Below are 20,660 nucleotides of genomic sequence, written 5' to 3'. Positions count from 1 at the left end.
CGCAAACAACAAATGTGGGTGGCAGCAGCCCAGAGCAGAGTCAATCATGGATGCTCAACACCACCAGCCACTAGAGAAGTGAGAAGAGGAAAAAGATAGGTAGGGATAGCAGATTTAAGGGTGGAACAGCAACTTCAGACAGCAACTGATAAGAACAACAATATCATGTACCACACCGGATCTTGAGAGACATTCATCTGAAATGATATAGTCTACAGGTAAAAGATAAATGCATTATAAACTGCCAATGAAAGTAGACAACTTGAATGAGAAACTTGAGGGACTTGCTTATTCACCAAGACAATGGAACACCAAGTGAACATTGGACATCAGCCAGCACAACTCGCAATTGCAATAGTAAAGATAAAGAACTTGCAATTGCAGTCAAAAGATTCCTCAAATTATGATTACCGCTTTTTCCCTGAAATAGTCTATGCCAACACTTGCAAATGCAACGTCCCATCAACCAAGTGTCAGTAGCCTTCTTGTGCATAACTGAGACGACAGATGTGAAGATTCCTACTCTTGCCTAAATAGCTGCGCAGGCAAGCTCAGTACTTGTAGCTAGAAGAAAAGAAGAGCCCTACTAGGGAATCAATTCCTCCATCATAGATACCCTTAGCATGGGAAAAGCAGGCACACAATAAGGCTAATATGTAGAAAGTTAAATGCAATTAATATTTTTCCTCTGATATGGCTTAGCTTATGTATTAGACAAGTATAGAGAACCGCATCTAGAAAAACACTCTTGAATTGAGCAATTGCATAAAAAAGGAAGCACAACACATGTATTCAGATTCCACCAGCATGCCAGAAGAGCTTCAAAATTGTTAATGTCAAACGATATTGAGAAGCAATACCGGTAGAGCAAGATACCTCCCAACAAAGAGACTTGCCCCATAATGTAGAGAGCCATTATAGTAAGATACAGCATTGGAGATGAGAAATATTCAAAAGAAGAGACTTGCCAAATTGAGAGACACATAATAATTGAGTTCAAAAGACTAACATCTGGCGCTCTCGTCCCCTGATCATTCTAGGGACTGTCTGGCACCCAACCACTTCAACGTACCCAACATCTTTGTCACTAAGAGGCATTGAGAGGGTTTTGTTGTCAACTGAAACTTGCTGATCAACATATATATCAAAAAGCATCGCCAATAAAGAGAGTTGATGCGCTAAGATATCATTCTCCTGAGACTGTGGTAAAGCCTCTAGTATATGTATGTTCACCTGCCCAATACCAAAAGCCAGAAAATAAGTTGGCCCACCAAAATCTGGGAAAAAGGAAAGATAGAGAACGACACTTTGCCACTCAATGCTATCCGCTGAAAATTGTTGCGAAAAAAGTGGAAAATGTGCATCTAGGACTGGAAATGAAGTGTATCTGCCATAAAGTGGGCTAAAATATCACCAAAAGAAACGAAACCATTCAGAACAATGAAGCATTTTGCAATAGTGGAAACCCTAGAAGGATACACACCACCTCTTCTGCAAGTCCAAGTACATTCCAAGTTTGAACTTTGCCATAATGCAAATGTTGCAAGTTTGATTTCCAGCACACAAAAAGATAAAAGCCACACTTCTAGTGCAGACAAGAACAGATTGACACATAAACCCCTATTTGCTATTCATCATCAAAATGAAACATCAATGGGAAAAGCATGGGCTGATCCCCAAATCAAGCGTAACTCGTGCCAGCAGAAAATAAATAGTATTCAATGGAGTTCACTTACACTGCTTTGACCCTAAATCATAATGTCAAATGGTTGCACTTCCAGCTTATGCACACAGCAGCACCCTAGTTACAGACTTGTTGAAAATGGGGAGAGGGTGAGAGACACATGATTGGAGACGAGAGCTGAGGCACGAACTGATGTTGATTGATTGATTAATCACAGCAAGTACATAGCCTCTTTTATAGGCTGGGCAAGCCTTATCTTCCCACACAGACTCATCAATAGACAATGAACCAGCCAGATATAGAAGACACCAAAACTTATATATTTCCGTCCAAAACTATGGACACAATACAAAAGAGAGATCCAGAGTCCCACCAATGGTGTGGTCCTCTGATCTAACTTCGAGCGTCTATAGACTTTCCGTCCAGAACGATCCTCTCCACCTTGCTGTCTGGAAACCAGCCTAGGCAGGCTGCCACTCAAGCTCAGTCTGCAGCTCCTTCAGGGTCACCTTCACCTTCTGTGTATAGGCCCAAGGCTTGCCTTCTTGCTGCTCCTGTCTGCTGTCAGAGGGCTGCTCAAGAGAATGTGATCACAACACCTTGCTGCCCTAGCTAGAAGACAGCCAAGGTCCAGCCTCTAGGAACTCAGCCTGCAGCTCACCTTCAACTCTCCTTCACCCCCAGTGTTAGGCCCAAGGGAGTGGCTCCTGGCTGCTCCTGTCTGCTCCTGCTTTTGCTGAACTGTTGGATGATAAATGAGCGCTGGAGGCCCTCCTTTTATAGGCCCAGGGGCCTGTCATGAAAACCGACCAGCCAGCTTCATACTGGCCGACTAGACCTAGATCCTATAATCTAGGTGTGATTCCTCCCCTAGATTTCTCTCCAGCCAGAAGGACCCTGGGAATGGTTGCTTGTAGGTGGAGAACTCAGCCCTCCAAGTGGTTGGGCAGAAAGGGGCAAAATGGAGAGGAAGGTGAAGAAGAAGAAGAAGATGAAGATGACATGGCACAAATGGGCTCAAGGAGGATCATAGTGCTCTAATACCATGTTGAAGAAGTGAAAGGAAAGCATGAAGCTGAACATGAAATGAGAATGCTTGCTTGCTTATGGAATGAAGAAAGGTGAGGTCCATATGTAGGCACCTCTACATGAGCCACCAAGCTCCACAATCATCTCCTCAATCATCTCCTAGAATCTCTCAATCATCCTATGTTGCATCTACCACCACGTAACAGAGCTTATGGGCACCTAACTGTGCCTCTAGCACACACACATAGAACCCAAGGTGTGCCTGGGGCATACACCTTGAGATATCCCATCAGAGCTATCAGTGACAATAAGCGGGTCTCTCAAGGTTAAGTAGAGGCTATCCGCTTTGAAGTAACCTTGCATTTTTTCAACTACATATGTGTCATGGATGCAAAAATTGTCCAAAAAAAGGAACTTTGAAATATAGAGCGTTATCAGTGACAATAAGCGGTCTCTCAAGAATAAGTAGAGGCTATCCACTTTGAAGTAACCTTGCATTTTTTCAACTACATGTGTCATGGATGCAAAAATATTGGCTAAGGCATTCGGTGATATCTAGCTCGATAGGCTTTCTTTGTCTGGTAGAGTAGATGAATGCCAATAATGGCAAGTTAGGATCTAGATTCTCTTGTGAGTGTGAAGAGTCTTGAGGTCACACACAAGAGAATCTAGATCCTATAATCTAGGGGAGGAATCACACCTACCACATGACGTAGCACAAGTGGCCTCAAGACTCCTCACACTCAACTGTAGGACACTCTTAGGACTCTAGGACCACACACACTAGGACTTCGATTCCAACAAACCCCCCTTCGAAGCTAGGGTGAGAAACTATGACATCTTCCAGACTGTGCATCCCAGGCAATCTCATAGGCTAACAGCTGAGCATAATTCAGAGGTTGAACCAAGCACTCTCATGGCTTAGGTGTCAACGTGATTAGAGACTCAAATCTGAGCATGGATGCATGGCCAACTCATAGGTCTAGGGAGTACGCCAACATCCTGGAACTCGGCCAGGCCTGATAAAGGAAAGACATAAGAACCCCCCTGTCTCCTAACTGGGTACATGGAAATAAGTGGAGCCTTTTATAGGACAAGGCACACAAAATGACAAATTATTACATCATTTTAGGGGGACTACCCAAGGAAGAGTACCTAACACACATGACTCTAGAAAGCCCACTCTTCATCTATCACCTCATGGAGGAATAGACCAGAAACAGCAGCAGTGCAGGCTTGTTCCTCAGGTCCAGAAGGTGTAGCTTCATCGTCTTCGTCCTCGCTCTGCTCCGCAACCAGATTGGCATGTTCTTTGGCTTGTACCTTTGCTATCTTCTTGAAGCAACGATCCTCTGGATGGCCAAGTTTCTGACAGTAATTACATTTAAGAGGTTTTCCTTTCTTCTTGGGCTTATTCTTGAGAAAGAATGCTTTGCCAGATTCGAAGGAAGATTCTACTTTCTCTGTAAGCTACCATATCCTTAAAGCTCATATTGCGGCTGACTCTTAGGACAGCAAGGATCTCATTGTACTTGGAAATGTCTTCAATACTTGAGAGAAGTACAGCAACTTGATCATCATCTTCAACAATGGCTCGGATGGCAGATAATTGTTGGAGAATTGACCCAAGATTGCTCAAGTGTTCATTGAGGGTTTCAGTTTCCTTCATCTTGAGCTTGAAGAGTTTTTGTTTGAGAAATACTTTGGAATTATTGATCTTATTTCCAAACAAATTCTCTAATTTTTCCCAAACGTCATTTGCAGTCTTATCAAAATCCACATGGTGGATAAGGTTGTCAGCTAAAGCTAGACCAATGATAGCCATTGCTTTATCATTTTGGTTCTACCACCAACTGATTCTAGCATCATCACTTTGGGGTTTTGGCTCCTTGCCATTGGTGATATTCCATATCCCTTCTCGCATAAGAAGAAGCCGGAGTTTTGTCTGCCAAGTTGGGAAATCGCTCCCTGAGAATTTCTCGATGAACGAGGAGTTTTTTATGCTATCCATTGGTGGGAAGGTCTTAGCTGTTATTACAGCCAGTGTCTAAATCCCTTACAATGTTTACTCAAATTTCAAAAAAGGCCCAAATTTTACATGGTAGAAGCTTCAATTATGCCAAAGGAAGACACAGGACAAAAAAGCCCTAAATTTTTGGGTTAGGGTTGCTGCAAAATTAGAATTTGCAGAAAATTGGGGCTTTTCAAAATTTCCTAGGCATAGTGTTCTAGCAATACTAGGGAAGCTTCAGACCATAAAAGCCCCAACAAATTCACCCAAAATGAGGCAAAATTCTTGAAAAGCACAATTTAGGGTTTTGAGCTCAGAAATGGGCTGGAACAAGCCGCTCTTCAAATCGGTCTGAATCCCCTCTAAATGTGGCGGCGATTTTGACACGGGCAGCAAGATAGTGCAGCATACCTCCGAGTTCACAGCAGGGCAGTCAAGCTGAGCAAAAGGCGGAACAGTTTGCTGAAGCGTGGGCAACACAGATCAGCACGGAAGCGTGAACTGCAAACCAGAAGAGCTGCGACGTGCGAGTCAATGGCCACGGCCCTCACAAGGTCGTCAGTCGCATGAGAGCAGGCAGAATATCTCAGACGGACTGTTTGCAGAAGATAGCGCACATTTCAAGGCCGGCTGTACGGACAGTAGGCCTATTTGTACGGCGCAACAGTCCGTACAGTCCGTACGGCTGTACGGCCTGTTTGCTGGTCAATGGAGAGGCATAGGTCCGGGCTGATACGGGCTCTTGTACACTGATGCTGAGGCTAAAGAGCAGGAGCTCATGTGGAGAGGCAAACGAAGAAGAGGGTGTGCTTCGAGGAAGGAGAGGAGAAGAGAGTGGAACTAGAGTGGCCCAGCGGAGGAGAGAGGTAGCGGGTAGGATTACAAGGTAGGGCAGCAAAGGCGGGTAGAAGAGCGAACAGAGGAGCGGGCAGAAGATCCGCAGGATGGCGGGTTTGTTTGCTGCTTGCTGCGGGCTGAATGGCGACTGTTGCAGGAGCAGCAGCGTGGGCAGAGAAGTGCAGCGTAGAGCAGCAGATGCGTGGGCAGGAGCTGGAGCAGCAGCGTGGGCAGCTTCGGGTCAGCAAGAGCTCAGTCAGGGAAGACCTGCTCTGATACCAACTGTTGAAAATGGGGAGAGGGTGAGAGACACATGATTGGAGACAAGAGCTGAGGCACGAACTGATGTTGATTGATTGATTAATCACAGCAAGTACATAGCCTCTTTTATAGGCTGGGCAAGCCTTATCTTCCCACACAGACACCTCATAGATGAGGTCACACACAAGAGAATCTAGATCCTATAATCTAGGGGAGGAATCACACCTACCACATGAGGTGGCACAAGTGGCCTCAAGACTCTTCACACTCACAGAACTGTAGGACACTCCTAGGACTCTAGGACCACACACACTAGGACTCCGATTCCAACAAGACTTCCTCCTTGTCAATTTGTTCCCTTAATAACAAAGATCAAAGTTTTAGCCATGAGACAATCTCGTTTGTTTGCACAATGCTGGGAACTGAGCTTGAAAAACACCAATCGACTGGTGCCCTGTTTCTTTCTCCCCCTACCATCCTCACAGACTTGTGAAACAGCAATGGTTCGAGCAGCATGCTATTTCATTTGAAAACAATTCAAGTCGATCACATTCTATTGGCCCTGCTGAACCTTCGGTGCAGTGTGTAAATCCACATAATCCCTTTATCTTGAGATGGAAAATAGTCCATCCCCCTGAGCAGACAATACAAGAAGCACTGATCTGAAAAGAACAGACATTGGCAGTTCACACTGCTATCAAAGAAAATCCAGAGAAGCCAAATTTTGGATAGTCCTCCCTGTTGCCATATTTTTACTTCGCTCAAGCAAGATCCCTTTGAGTGGGACTGCAATTTCCCTTGTCTTTTGCACTCTTGTATTTTCGATTTACACTTACTTTTTGTTATATGCAATAAATGATTGCACTCTCTTGTCGGCTCAGGCATAGCCCTTGAGCTTCCCTCATGATACCTCCGCACACCCTCCAACAGTCATATTTGTGTGCATGTTAAACCAGCCTTCAATAAATTAAAGGGCAGTAAAATTAACAAGTAACCAGCCAACACTGTTACCATAACAATTTAACAAAAGTATAACCAGCATATTGGGAGCTAGAGTGCCCCTGCACCAAGAGAAAGACACAGAGTGGCGGTTTGGCGCCCCTTTCGGTATTTCTTTATTTAAGTAGAATCCCAGGCTACATAAATGTTACAATCTTTCTAATATCTGGGACATTCCACATCCCATTGGCATCCACATACCTTGCATAGCCTTTCCTGTTCACGGCTCTCACCACTCCTGGTACTAGATCTCACTCCCTAGTCCAAGAAGCTTGCACACAGCCCGGACCTGTCACTAGTGACCACACTTAGCCACACATTCCCTATAGCTGTCACTGGTGCCCAAAAAGTTACTATCTGCTCAAAGCAGAAAAAAAGAAAGCATACACAAGCTTTCTCCTCTGTCTAGGACTGCCATGACCAATAGTCTCTCACCCTATGGGTTGCACATATCGCGATTCATCAACTTGTTTCCCATAAGAGAGCTAACATCACAACACAGCAAACACTATGTCAGCCACACCTATACCATCCCTCTCGGGATTCCAAGGATACTTCCCATTCCAAGCATGGATTCCCGACCCCTGCCTACTCAACAACAAGGCTGTACTCAAGATATGCCATCTGCCTATCAACCACTGCCTGCATGTGATCCATCTCCTAAAGAAACCAAAAACATATTCCCAATGGAACATGTTACCTGCCAAAGCCTGCAAATAGGATACACAATGATTTCGATCACACTTGCATTCAACGCATTTTCCCTCCTCTCAGTAGGCATCAATATCCCAAGCAATGACCATGTTGGGTTCTGTTCTCACACTCCAATGGCAATAGGCATCCATCTCTGTCCATGCACCTGTGTGAAGCTTGGGGTTGTTACTAGCAGCCCATACGGGGTCACTCAACTCCCCTCACTGCCACGGGTGTCCACGAACTAACTGAAATACCCAAGCAATGGGTGAGCACATAACTGATCAGCCCACAACCTCGGAAGCAAGAACTTCAACTGCAAGCATCCAATGTAGACCACCCTGCCAACTAGGCTTCTCCAAAACACTTGTACTCAGCTTAGGACTATTGCTAGCAACCAATACTTGGTCATACAATCCTCAACAGTTGCCTCAAGTACCCTCAAAGCCTCTTACCAGCTCAAGGCAGAGATACAATGCATAAAGTGCACAGACCATATAAACTACAGCCCACAAACAGGCCAAGGTACCTTGTGTGCGCACTTGCTCTTTAGAGAGACTCAGAGTCAACTACTTGTGACTACGCTAGCTCCCAACGCACCCACGTGGACAAGCCATTGTGATCAATTGACATTTTATATGTTGGGGTAAAGGCACATTGCCACCCTTTTAAAGTTATGACACCTATGACTGTCTTAAGACAGTCATAGGGTGAATCCCTAATCCTAATAAAACTCTGAGTTTGTGGTGTGGCTCAACACTTTACACACCCACACTTCTTGTGTCTCCCTCTCTCTCTGTCTTCATCGTTCCACTCCCTCACTCTTTCCCTCGCAACTGGTATCAGAGCCTCTACCTCTCCCCCTCTCTCCGGTCTACCCCTCACTCTACCTCTCCCCTCGAGCCTCGTGCCCTTAGCAGCGAGCAGGGCAGCAACAGCTAGGCAAGGGCGCAGCAGCAGCAAGCCAGGGCGCCGCCACGCGCAGCAGGTGCGCGACCCGCCGCGCGCAGCAGGCGCGCACGCAGCCACAGCTGCAGCAGCAGCTAGCTGCTGCTAGCTGCGCACTGCACAGCACCGGCAGCCGCAGCCTACCAGGCGCGCGCAGCGCGCAGTACCAACTGCGTGCAGCCCGTCGACTGGACACGGCCATCCGTACCGACTGTATGGACGCCGTACAGGCAACCATACCGTACGGACGTGGCCGTACGGACGCTGCAACAGGAGGTACAAGTTGGATTTTTTTTTGTTGGGATTTGTGCCCTCGCAGGTACAGGGTACAGCACGTACCCTGCGCAGGTACAGCAGGCACATATTTTTTTTTGGGGAAGAAGGAAAAGAGAGAGCACTCTGCTCTTCATTCCCGGAATTTGTTCAGTTCTCAAAACTGTGTTTGAGGTACAGCAAGTACCCTCGTGTCCCTCGTGCTTGAGGTGACTAGTGCCACAGTGTGTGGTGGTTGCACAGTTATTTTGTTTCGGGAAGGTCAAATGCCTTGATTTTGCAGAGGGCTTTTATGCTTTTGCTGAGTGCAAATCTCAGCTTTCGGGTGACAATTTCAAAGGGCTTTTGCCTGGAAGTGTATGCAGTGTATGCCTTGAGGCAGTGTGGAGCCAGGGTGCCCACATTGGTCTTGTTTTCCGCAGTATATCAGTGACATTTCTTTGCAGGTCACATTTTGTGTACAGCACTTAGAAAATCTCAGTTGAGCCACGCTTGGCAAGGGCGCATCGAGTTTACTCGGTCCCTAACTGTCCATCGTTGACAGTGCTCAAAAGATTTTCTCTTCAGTGTTTGTACGTTGGGATCTGTGTTGTTACTGTGTACACAGGGCCGTTTATGCATTACATTGTCAGGTGAAAGTGCCAGGAGAGCGCTGTATTTTTTATGCTACCTCAGTGTTGAGGGTGTTTTTCACTTGGTACAGGTGTCAAATCAAGGGGCTTTTGCCCAGATTTTGCTTGTGAGCACTTGAGTTACTGTTTGAGAACTTCAGATGCCTTTTATCCCCTTGGCAGAAGGGTGATTGTTTGGGATTTGTCCCATTCTTTGTTGCAGGTTTGTGACAGGCTGAGGTGTTTGGAGCCTTTTTCAGTGGACAAAACAGTGTATGACAAGTGGTTTATGCATATAACATCAGTGCAATACCTCATCTGAGGTGGGAGAAGTGTCCAGGACAGCAGTGTTTTGTGCTTCGTCAGATGATGATGCACTGATAAAGCACTTGTGGAACAGCTGCAGCATTCTGAAGTTACTGTTTTATGCCTATTTGAGCACGGTACAGTGTGTCAGAAGGTACAGTGACTGGAGGGAAAATTTTCTGTTTTGCTGCAGATTTTTTGACAGTAAAAACAGCACTATTGTGAGTGCTCCTGGCTCTTGATAGAGCAGGTTTTCTGAGAAATCAGATTTTTATTTAGTCATTTTTGACTTACAGGGAGTCAGGTACTTTCCTTATCTGATATGGCATCAGGGGGAAGTGAATCTTCAATTCTGAACATAAAGAAATTGTAAGGGGCACACAATTATGCATTATGGGCAGAACAGTGTTTGAATGTACTTCTGCTAAAGAAGATTTCTAAGCCCATAAGGGTGAAGGGTGTCAAGCCATCTGGGATGGCAGATGATGAGTGGGAGGAGCTTGATTTGTCCGCTAGGGCTGCTATCATGCTTACTCTCAGTGATTCTCTTGTGTTCAATGTTCAGGCTGAAAAGACCTCTTATGGTCTATGGCAGAGGCTAGAAGAGTTGTATGCCCAAAAGAGTTCAGCCAGTAAGGTTTATTGGTTGAAGAAGCTTGTCGATCTTCGCATGAAGGAAGGTACAGCTATGACCTCACACTTGAGTGAGTTCAATGCCATCTTTACACAGCTTATTGCACAGGGATTGAACCTTGATGAGGAGTTCAAGGCTACTTTCTTGTTGTGTACCCTCCCTGAGAGTTGGGACACTTTCAAGACCACCCTGTCTAATTCAAATGTCACTCTTATGTATGCTGATGTGGAGAGCTCTCTCCTTATGGAGGAGATGAGCAGGAAGAATAATATGGGCAGCAAGTCTTCCAATGCTTTGCAGGTACAGGAAAGAGGTAGGACTCAGCAGAAGGGGAGATCTGCTGGCAAGTCCAAATCCCGCAGTCAGTCCAAGAAGGCTGAGACAAAGGATGCAGGCAGTGGAAGCAAAGGCAAGGGCAAGGCCAAGGCAGATGACTTGGATGCAGTGAATGTTGCAGCAGAGGACAGTGACAGTGACAGACATGATGTATTATGTTCTTCTGCTGTAATTGCACATACATTGGTTATTGATGGCCATGACATGCACACCTGGCTCTTGGATTCAGGTGCTTCTTTTCATGTTACTCCTCATAGGGAGTGGTTTACTTCCTACACAGGTACTCATGGAGTTGTTTACCTTGGGAACAACTATGCATGTCAGATTGCAGGGATTGGCAGTATACAGATAGTATTCCCTGATGGACGCATATTTATGCTTGATGGTGTTCGCCATGTGCCGCAAATCAAGAAAAATCTGATTAGCACTGGCTTGTTGGATGACAGTGGTTACCACACCACATTTGGGGATTCCAAATGGGTGATTACTGATGGCCAGGTTGTAGTGGCTGAGGGTTATAAGAGTGATACCTTGTACCCTCTTTATGTTTCCAGTGTAGGTAATCATGTTGTTGCCATAACCGAGCTGCCGAAGGTTTCATTGTGGCATAGCCGGTTGGGACACATGTCCGTTAAAGGAATGCAAGAACTGTCACGTTTGGGTTATCTGCCGTCTCTTTCATTTTCAGATTTGCCTACTTGTGATCATTGCATATTTGGCAAGCATTCTATGACTCCTCATAAGAGGAGAACTCCCCAAAATAGAGCACCGCTTGATCTAGTGCACACTGATTTGTGTGAGATGCCACAGCTATCACTAGGGGGTGCAAGTATTTCATTACTTTTATTGATGATGCCACACGCAAAGTGTGGATCTATTTCTTGAAGCATAAGAGCGATGCCTTAGATGCTTTCAAGAAGTTTGTCGCTCAGGTTGAGAATCGGACAGAACGCAGGCTGAAATGCCTCAGATCCAATAATGGGGGTGAGTATGTGTCACATGCTTTTGTACAGTTTTGCGAAGCTAAGGGCATTAAACAGGAACTCACAGCCCCTCATAATGCATCTCAAAATGGTGTGAGTGAGCGGATGAATCGAACTATTCAGGAGAAAGTTCGATGTATGTTGTCTTATGCTGCATTGCCCCATGGCTTTTGGGCAGAAGCCGTGCAAACAGCAGTTCACCTAATTAACAGGTCGCCGAATAAGGCTTTGGAGCTGAAAGTGCCAGAGGAGGTGTGGTCTGGCAAGCCACCTTCATATAAGCACTTACGTGTGTTTGGCTGCGAGTGCTTTGCTCATATACGCAAAGAACTGCGCACCAAACTGGAGCCAAAATCTTTCAGATGCATCTTCATGGGTTACGGTGACGAAGGTGAAATGGGGTACAGGTTATGGGATCCCGTCAAACGGAAGATTATACGCAGCAATGATGTCATCTTTAAAGAGGATAGTGTACACAAAGAACCCGTGCAACCTGTGGAATACAGGAGGGTTGTTTATGATGATGTTGGACAGCAAAGAATGCCCATTAATATGCAGCAGCAGGCTGCTGTAGATAACCCTGTTCAAGAGGGTATACAGGCTGAAAATCAGCCAGACAATTTTGCCAATGATGCACCACTGGATATGCCAGCAAATGGGGCTGTAGAACAGCCAAATATGGTGGTACAGCCACCCGTCATGCATGACGAACAGGCTAGACAGCAGCCTAATCCGGAACATTTTGTTAGGAGGAGCACCCGTGTACAACGGCCTCCTGACAGGTTGTTCCAGGAGCCAATAATGTGGCTGATTTTATCATGCTGACAGATTGTGGTGAGCCTTCCAGCTTCAAGGAAGCTATGGGAAGAACAGATAAAAGGAAGTGGGAGAAAGCCATGCAATCTGAAATGGACTCCCTACTTCAAAATGATACATGGGACTTGGTGCAGCTACCTGCAGGCAGAAAGATTTTGCCATGCAAGTGGGTTTACAAAGTCAAAGTGGATTCAAATGCTTTACCGAGGTATAAGGCCAGATTGGTTGCCAAGGGATTTAAGCAGGAGAAGGGCATTGACTTTGATGAGATCTTTTCCCCTGTAGTCAAGATGACTACTTTGAGGGCAGTGTTAGCTCTTGTTGCTCATGAGGACATGGATTTATGTCAGATGGATGTGAAGACTGCTTTTCTTCACGGAGATCTCCATGATGAGATCTACATGAGTCAGCCAGAGGGATATGCTGTTAAAGGGAAAGAGCAGCTTGTGTGTAAGCTCAAGAGGAGCTTGTACGGACTCAAGCAGGCGCCAAGAGAATGGTACAAGAAGTTTGATGCCTTCATGCAGTCCCAAGGGTATCATAGGTGTGAGACCGATCACTGCTTGTACACCAAACGGGCAAAGGATGGCAGTTTGATGCTACTCATTCTATATGTGGATGACATGCTGATTGCCAGCAAATCTCAGCATGAGATTAGTGCTTTGAAGAAGCAACTGCATAAGTCTTTTGACATGAAAGACTTGGGTGATGCAAACCATATTCTTGGTATGCGGATTATTCGTGACAGGTCCAAGGGACTTTTGTTTCTGTCACAGAAGGAGTACATTGACAAAGTACTGCAGAGGTTTAAAATGGAGGGGGGGAAGTCTATTAGTACCCCGTTGCCTCCACATTTAAACTCTATTAGTACCCCGTTGCCTCCACATTTAAAACTCAGCAGTAAGGACAGATGATGATAAGGCTGAAATGGCCAAGGTTCCGTATGCATCTGCAGTTGGTTCTTTGATGTATGCCATGGTTGCCCCAGATCAGATGATGATAAGGCTGAAATGGCCAAGGTTCCGTATGCATCTGTAGTTGGTTCTTTGATGTATGCCATGGTTGCCACTCATCCGGATATTGCTTTTGCGGTGGAAGTCATCAGCAGGTATATGGCAAATCCAGGCAAGCGGCACTGGGAAGCAGTGAAAGGCGTCTTGAGGTATCTCAAGGGTACCAAAGACTTGTGCATATGCTATGGTAGGCAGGATGCATTGGTGCATGGTTTTACAGATTCAAACTATGCAGGGAATGCAGATAACCGGAAGCCTACTACCGGTTATATTTTCACATTTGCAGGAGGTGCTATATCATGGGTGTCTCGGTTGCAGAAATGCATTGCACTGTCAACCACTGAAGCTGAATATGTTGCAGCCACTGAGGCTTGCAAGGAAGCAATATGGCTTACTCGGCTGGTGGGAGATTTGGGCATTACAAGAGATATGCCAGTTTTGCATTATGATAGTCAGAGTGCTATCATGTTGGCAAAGAATCCGGTCTTTCATCAGAAGACCAAGCACATAGATGTGAAATACCATTTCATCAGGGAGGTACTGGAAGACAAGCGGCTTGAGCTTGTGAAGGTGCATACTGATGATAATCTGCAGATTTGCTCACTAAGAGCTTGCCTACAGAGCGGTTTGCACATTGTCGCCACATCATGGGATTAGGATGAGACCATTCTTATTTTATGGTCTTGTATACAGTAACTGTATATTGCTGTAATTTTTATTCTTTTCTCCCCTTTAGGCACATTGGCCTTTAGGTGGGAGGTTGTTGGGGTAAAGGCACATTGCCACCCTTTTAAAGTTATGACACCTATGACTGTCTTAAGACAGTCATAGGGTGAATCCCTAATCCTAATAAAACTCTATGAGTTTGTGGTGTGGCTCAACACTTTACACACCCACACTTCTTGTGTCTCCCTCTCTCTCTCTGTCTTCATCGTTCCACTCCCTCACTCTTTCCCTCGCATTATATGCAGCCCTTGCTCCATCCATATGTCAAACCAAACTCAGCCTGCACGCAATCTATTCAGTAGCTGAACACAGCCCATAACTAGTCCGTACGCAATCAATGAGCAGTCCGTACAAAGTCCTTACTCATCCTGCCAGCATCCGTAGAAGATCTTTGCAGCAGTCCATAGGCAGTCGGTACGTGATCCGTACCTAGAAACCATGCCCTCCGTACACGATCCCATGCATAAATCTGTACCAAGCCCGTATGCAGCCGGTACAGCTCTTTTCAGCCCGCTGCCCATGCACGTCGCTTGATGCAAGGCCACCATCATGGGCCTTCCGTACAACCATTTCGAGCCCCCGCGTGCAGTCCGCCTTCGTTTTTCCACCTTCCAGGCATCGTGAGGCGTCATGAGCTCTACTCTCCCAAGTCCGCACCTCCTCCCTATGCCCGTCGGCTTCCCAAGAGCCATCCATAGAATTCCTTTCCAAAAATCAAATGCATGGGGTAGCCACGTGGCAGCCCACGATTTATTTGCCCTTTAAATCTTAAATTGCCCCCAGGCCTTCTAGTTGGTCATCACCACTGACCAACATTTGCCCCTTGCCCCCCTCTATGGGGTCCATTCCAATGGCTCAACCTTGGAACCTTACGGCTTCTTGCCCCTCTTGGACCCATCCACCATTTTTGCCCCCAAGGCATTTATGGCTAGGGGTTTCTAGCACACCTAGTAGGTTGGGACCTTGTTCCCTTCTTTCCTGGGGTCCTACCCACATGTAGGGAACATGCATGCGCCAGAAATCACGCCCTCGTGACACCCCCCTCTCTTGAAACATGCAAGCGTCCTCGATTGCATCTGAAATACATGTGAATATACCATCATTAAAGCATGTATTACAAACTGGCATAGCATATATGATTGTTTAGAGCCTAGGGTAGCGATCCATATACACTACGAAAACCATCTCATAGTGACTAGTACATCAATCATAGAAATCCTAAGGCAGATATATACTACTAGCAAGCAGTGCCTCGGGTGAAACATACAATGTCCCCAAGCGACCTCTAGATATCTGAGCCTGTCTGTAACAAAGAGACAGAGGTTCTACCCCTCCTTTGAGCATCGAGCCATGCTCCAGACCTACGCTCTCTTGAGCATGAAGGAGCCACAACCAAAGTTTGTTCAAGCTAAGAAACTTCCACGTATCCGACGGAAGCTGGCTTTCTGGAGTACTGCTAAGCTGTCTCTTGCAGGTCGTGCCCTGGTAGTTAACCAGGTCCTTCTAGCCACGGCTTGGTATGTGGCTTCATGCTGGTGCTTCTCGAGATCCAGCGTGGCACAGCTCAGGAGGTTGGTTCGGAACTTCCTTTGGTCTGGGGAGGATGGTCTTAGAGATACCAGAGCCAGGGTTGCTTGGCAGACAGTCATTCTTCCGCAGGCTGAGGGTGGCCTGGGGGTTATCGATCCAGAGCTTCAGAGTCAGGCCTTGTTAGGCAAGCTTGTCATCCGCGGTTTGACCCCGGGGGGGCAGACGTGGAAGATGTTACTTCAGCAGGGAATAGGCTCTTGTGTCCCGCGCCGAGGTGGAGAGTGGCCACCGTCCCTCAGGTGGATCTTCACTTCTGCCCCGCTCACTCAGCCCCGTTCTCCACTCGTTCGTAGCCTCCTCATGGTTTGGAGGCGGCTTTGTCTCAGTCTCATACAGTCCCAGCCCAGCTGTCAGGAGGAGATCGATCGCCAGCCGCTCGTCTGGAATGGGCAGGTCAGAGACGCCGAGGGCCTTCAGTTGGGGGAGAGATCACATATCAGGTGGGACGGCTGGATGAGGGGGCCAGCCCGGTCCCTTCGAGTTTGGAGGGATACGTACAGACATCTGGAGATGACCGATCTTGCAGTCGCAGCTGGAGGTGCACGTGGAGTCCAGGCGAGACGCACGGAGATTGACGGAGCGATCCCAGCCGCTTGGTTGGCTCCACCTGAGCCTCAGGTCCTCATGCCTGGAGACACCCGTTGGCTGGGACAGTTCACCCCCCGTGGCATCCCACTGGTGGTCGCAGGACGTTTGGATGACTCCTCTATCGCCTTCTTCGCGGTTTCAGGGGATGGACGACTCAGGAGAGAGGATGCGCTCATCGACCCCCTACTCCCGTGGCAGAGGGTTAGGGTCGTAGGCCTTCTGGGGAAGGTCTGGCGTACCGACCCTAGTATCGAGCAGGACCAGTTGCAGCTTTGGCGTCTTTGGCTATGGGAGGGGCGGGCCTTGTCAGAGCTTGAGTGGGACCCAGGAGAGTGGTGGTGGCCAGAGATTGTGACAGGACAGGGGCCGACTTCCTTCTTCGCTTACAGCACGACTCTGGGCAGGCGAGTTCTCGGGAGGATGCAGAGCCGCCCCCCCACCCAGCGACCTAGCTGGTACGCACAGGGTATTTCCAGGTTCTTTTTGCAGGCATTCTGGAAGGCCTTGTGGGAGAGCTGGCGGCCGCGGAAGATCTCATACTTCCTGTGGCTTCTTGCCCACAAAGGTCTTCCAGTGGGGAGCTGGTTGAGGCAGATAGGCCAGGACGGTTGCTGTCAGATTTGCCATGCGGACGAGGAGTCACCAAAACACTGCCTGTGGAGCTGCACGCGCGCCCAGGAAGTGTGGAGGTGGACCTTCGGGCTTCTTACCCGCGCAGCACCAGAGCTAGGAGTGATCACTTGGGGCGCGTTCTGTTGGTGCAGCACCGCACCTGGTCTTCATCACTTGTTCGAGGCATGCCAGCAGGACCCCACCTTCCTTATCACACAGGGGACGTGGGGGCCGCTCAACGGTATCCCACAGCACCTAGCAGAGGCTGATACAGGAGTTCGGGAGAGGCAGCCAGTCTGGGAGATTATCAGCAGCATTACAGGATGGCACATCTGGACCTCGCGCTGCGCGCAGATCCTCGGTGGCACTTCCTTATCGACTGCCCAGATCATGGCGGAGATTTGGAGTGAGATTATTCATACCCTCAGAGGCCAGTGGGACCAGATTCAGGGAGACTCCCGGGCTGGTCAGGAGAAGCGGAGACGCTTCCTCCAGGCTTGGGACACACAGAGCCTCTTCTTCGAGCAGACTACGCAGGGCCTTCGGTGGCACTACTCCCCACCCCGATGGCTGTTCATTCACACTCAGCATATCCCTCCCTGAGAGTATGATTTATTATGCTACCTTTTAGGGCTGCGTCCGGTTTGTGAACGCAGCCCGTCAGCTATAAGCTGACCTCTTGTATTTTGTTCTCGAAGTAATATAATTAGCACTGTTTTTTCGGAAAAAAAAAAAAAAAAGAAACTTCCACGTAAAGATGAAACAACTGAGGTGTATCTGCCAGATCACCCTCTTCCAGCCGGCTACTTTGCATACAATGGTGAATGATTCCAACACTTCACCAGAGAAACTTTACCTTTGACTTTCCTTGCCTTATGTGCCAATACCTGCTCTGGAACTAAGATCTCATGAAGTCCCTCAACCTCTGGCTACACTCAGAAAGTATATCATTTAGAGCTTGATCTTTTATTTGGATCCTACCGAGGTGTATATTCATGATAATCTAGATAGGTCATGTAGATTGATGGTCTGAAGTGGTATGGGAACTACAAATACTATTGATGGATGCATCGGCATTCCCAAGTTGTAGGAATTCAAAACCAATACCAACGGGTCCTTAATTTCGATTAATGGTATATGGATAATATTTTCTAGATGGATTGTTATCTGGCTAAAGAACAAATGTTATTTAAGGATATTTGGCCAATGCTTAGTAAACCAATCACTTTACCAGAGACAGTGTGATTATGAAAATCCCAATGTGTTTTGGGTAGTGTGACAAATAGTTTACTCAACGATCATGGCATTTGGTAATGTTGTCATTATTAGTTTAGTAACTTTCTGTCAAGAAAGCTAATAAGAGTCCAGTGATCAATTTCTAAGTCTAACAAGAGCATATTAAATTGATACTTCTCTCTGTTACCTACAGATGGATACTAAGAGTTTTCAGACATACTACTACCCTACAGATACTAATGAATCCAAATCTAAAAGAGAAGTCTTGTTTGGTAAACTTTTGGCATGGCATTGAAATATTCTCATACCAGCAAGCTATAATCAATTTCAGAGTTCACTTGGAGGATTCTAGACGAATACTTCTCAATTTACTTTGTATGGTAATTACATAGATGCAAGTTCGTTATAGATGCTACTGTTGAAATCTGATTATGGAAGAGAAGTATAGTCTGAGAATCATTGAGTAGTTTTCCTACCTAGATGTATGCCAGCAAAAAGGGGAGTTCATGTTATGTGCATAACTGGACTACCTAGGGCCCCAACCAAGCCTGGACTGTCTAGGGTCAAGGAGAAGCGAACCTATGATCTTGGGTTTGGATCTAGGGTTCGGGCATAGTCTAACCTAGGGTTTGGATAAACCTAGGTTTGAGACTAGAGCTAGCATGGATGAGATTTAGATCCCGTGGATTATGCTAGCCTAAGAAAGGCATATGGCTATTCCAAGATTGGCATGGCTAATCAAGGAAGATCATGCTCTAGTAAAATAAAGCTATTTTAGGCATGACTAATCAAGGAAGATCATGACTAGTAAAATAAAGCTATTTTATGCATGTAGTCTAAGTTTAGGGCTTACTGCTAAGGATAGCAAGTGCTAGGCCTGCATGTTGAGCTGGGGGCTCAGTGTTCGGGATCCGAGGAGTTGGATCCTCCTCTCGACGTAGACCTGTTGGCCAAGGACTGGTAGCTAGGGAAGGAGCATGTGGTATGGGATGCATGTTCTGAAAAGCCTCCTATGGTTATAGACCTCTGAGGAGCTGGAGCCTCCTCTAGATGTAGACTTGTTCGCTAGGGACTCGCAGCTAGGAGGAGCATGCGGTTTGGGACATCTAACCTTGAAACTCAAACCAAGATTCATCCTCTCTCGATGCGAGTGCAATGTTGTCAATGGGAAAGAAGAGAGGCTTGGCTTCCATGTCTCAATTCCTATCTACCCCTTCACCGAGCCAGGGCATGACTCTCGTAGTGACAGCACATGATACTCCTCCTTTTCTCTTGGGTGGTGGTTGGGGCCCTAGAACTATGTTGACGTCCTAAATGATTACCCCATCGCCACTGGAGCTGTCAGTTCTAATCTTGCATGCAAAACAATCCCAGCGAGGGGAGTAAGTAGACAGAGAAGATTGCATGATGAAGACAAGTACCTGAGACAACTACAATATATGATTGATAGCTTGATTAAAAGGTACACTCCATTTATACGTTCGGCTAGCCTTATCTTCCACACATCAATGCATCACTAATGATGTCGGTGAGAGGAATCTCACTAACATCATTTATGATATCAGACCTATTATAAAACAAGAAAGGCAACATGAAAACACTGGTGAATCCTGTTATAAAACAAGACCAAAAAAAAAAAACTCCTATTACAACCATTTTGGGGGACTGCCCAAGCACAGTACCTCTGACTCACTCACTAAAATCTCAGCCTCTTGAGGAGATAGATTAGAGAATGCAGTATTGAAAGCTTTGTAGCAGAGGGCTTTGCTTCGTCCCTATCATCTTCTTCTGCCACAAGAATCGCATGCTCCTTTGCTTGTGCTTCGGCCATCTTTTTAAAACATCTATCTTCAATATGACCAAGTTTGTTGCAGAAGTTACATTTGAACGGTTTTACTCTTTTTTGCTATATTTTGGGAGATAACATTTTCTCAGTCTCAAGCATGACTCCATCTTATTCTGTGAGATATTAGTCCTCATCAAGGAGAATTGCTACAATCTCATCATAGCCCATTTCTCTAACTACTCTGAGTACTAGAAGTTCCTCATTGTATTTTGAAATATTTTCAATACTAGAAAGCAAGACTGCAATCTGATCATCCTCATCGACCACTTGAGGACGGCCACTTGTTGAAGGAGCGTAAAGTGCTCAAGTGCTCACTAAGAGTATCACTCTCTTCCATCTTTAGATTAAACAATCTCTGCTTGAGAAACACCTTTGAGTTATTTATTTTTTCACTGAAAAGATTCTCAAGCTTCTCCCAATCTTCATTGGCTGTTTTATAATAAAACACATGATAATATTATCAGCAAGCCCTATGCCAATGATTGGCAAGGCTTTTTTATTCTGATTTTCCGAACTTTTTTTTTTTTTGGGCAGAGCAGTTCTAGCCAAAGTGAGTAGAAGGGCTATGCAAGGGTGGGTGATGCAAGGCGGGAGAAAGAGGGGGAGGGAAGGGGGGGGAGTCTGAGCT

General features: G+C 46.4%; 1 protein-coding gene across 2 annotated transcripts in view; it reads right to left on the bottom strand.

Annotated features, from left to right (window-relative positions):
• Positions 1-671: 671 nt before the first annotated feature.
• The window catches only part of THO5 (THO complex, subunit 5), a 149,145-nt gene continuing 129,156 nt past the window's right edge, over positions 672-20,660 (bottom strand). Inside the window, exon 7 of one of the 2 annotated variants that reach the window (XM_087399312.1) lies at positions 672-1,233. In XM_087399312.1, coding sequence (XP_087255438.1) covers positions 997-1,233 — 237 coding nt within the window. In that variant the 3' untranslated portion in view covers positions 672-996. The remainder of the gene's footprint in view (positions 1,234-20,660) is intronic. The other variant, XM_087399311.1, reaches the window with a different exon arrangement.

Source organism: Dipteris shenzhenensis, chromosome 28 (genome assembly GCF_047967505.1).
Source record: "Dipteris shenzhenensis isolate YYH24624 ecotype China chromosome 28, Dip_SZ_1.0, whole genome shotgun sequence".
NCBI lineage: Eukaryota > Viridiplantae > Streptophyta > Polypodiopsida > Gleicheniales > Dipteridaceae > Dipteris > Dipteris shenzhenensis.
This window is presented reverse-complemented; position numbering and strand designations above follow the sequence as displayed.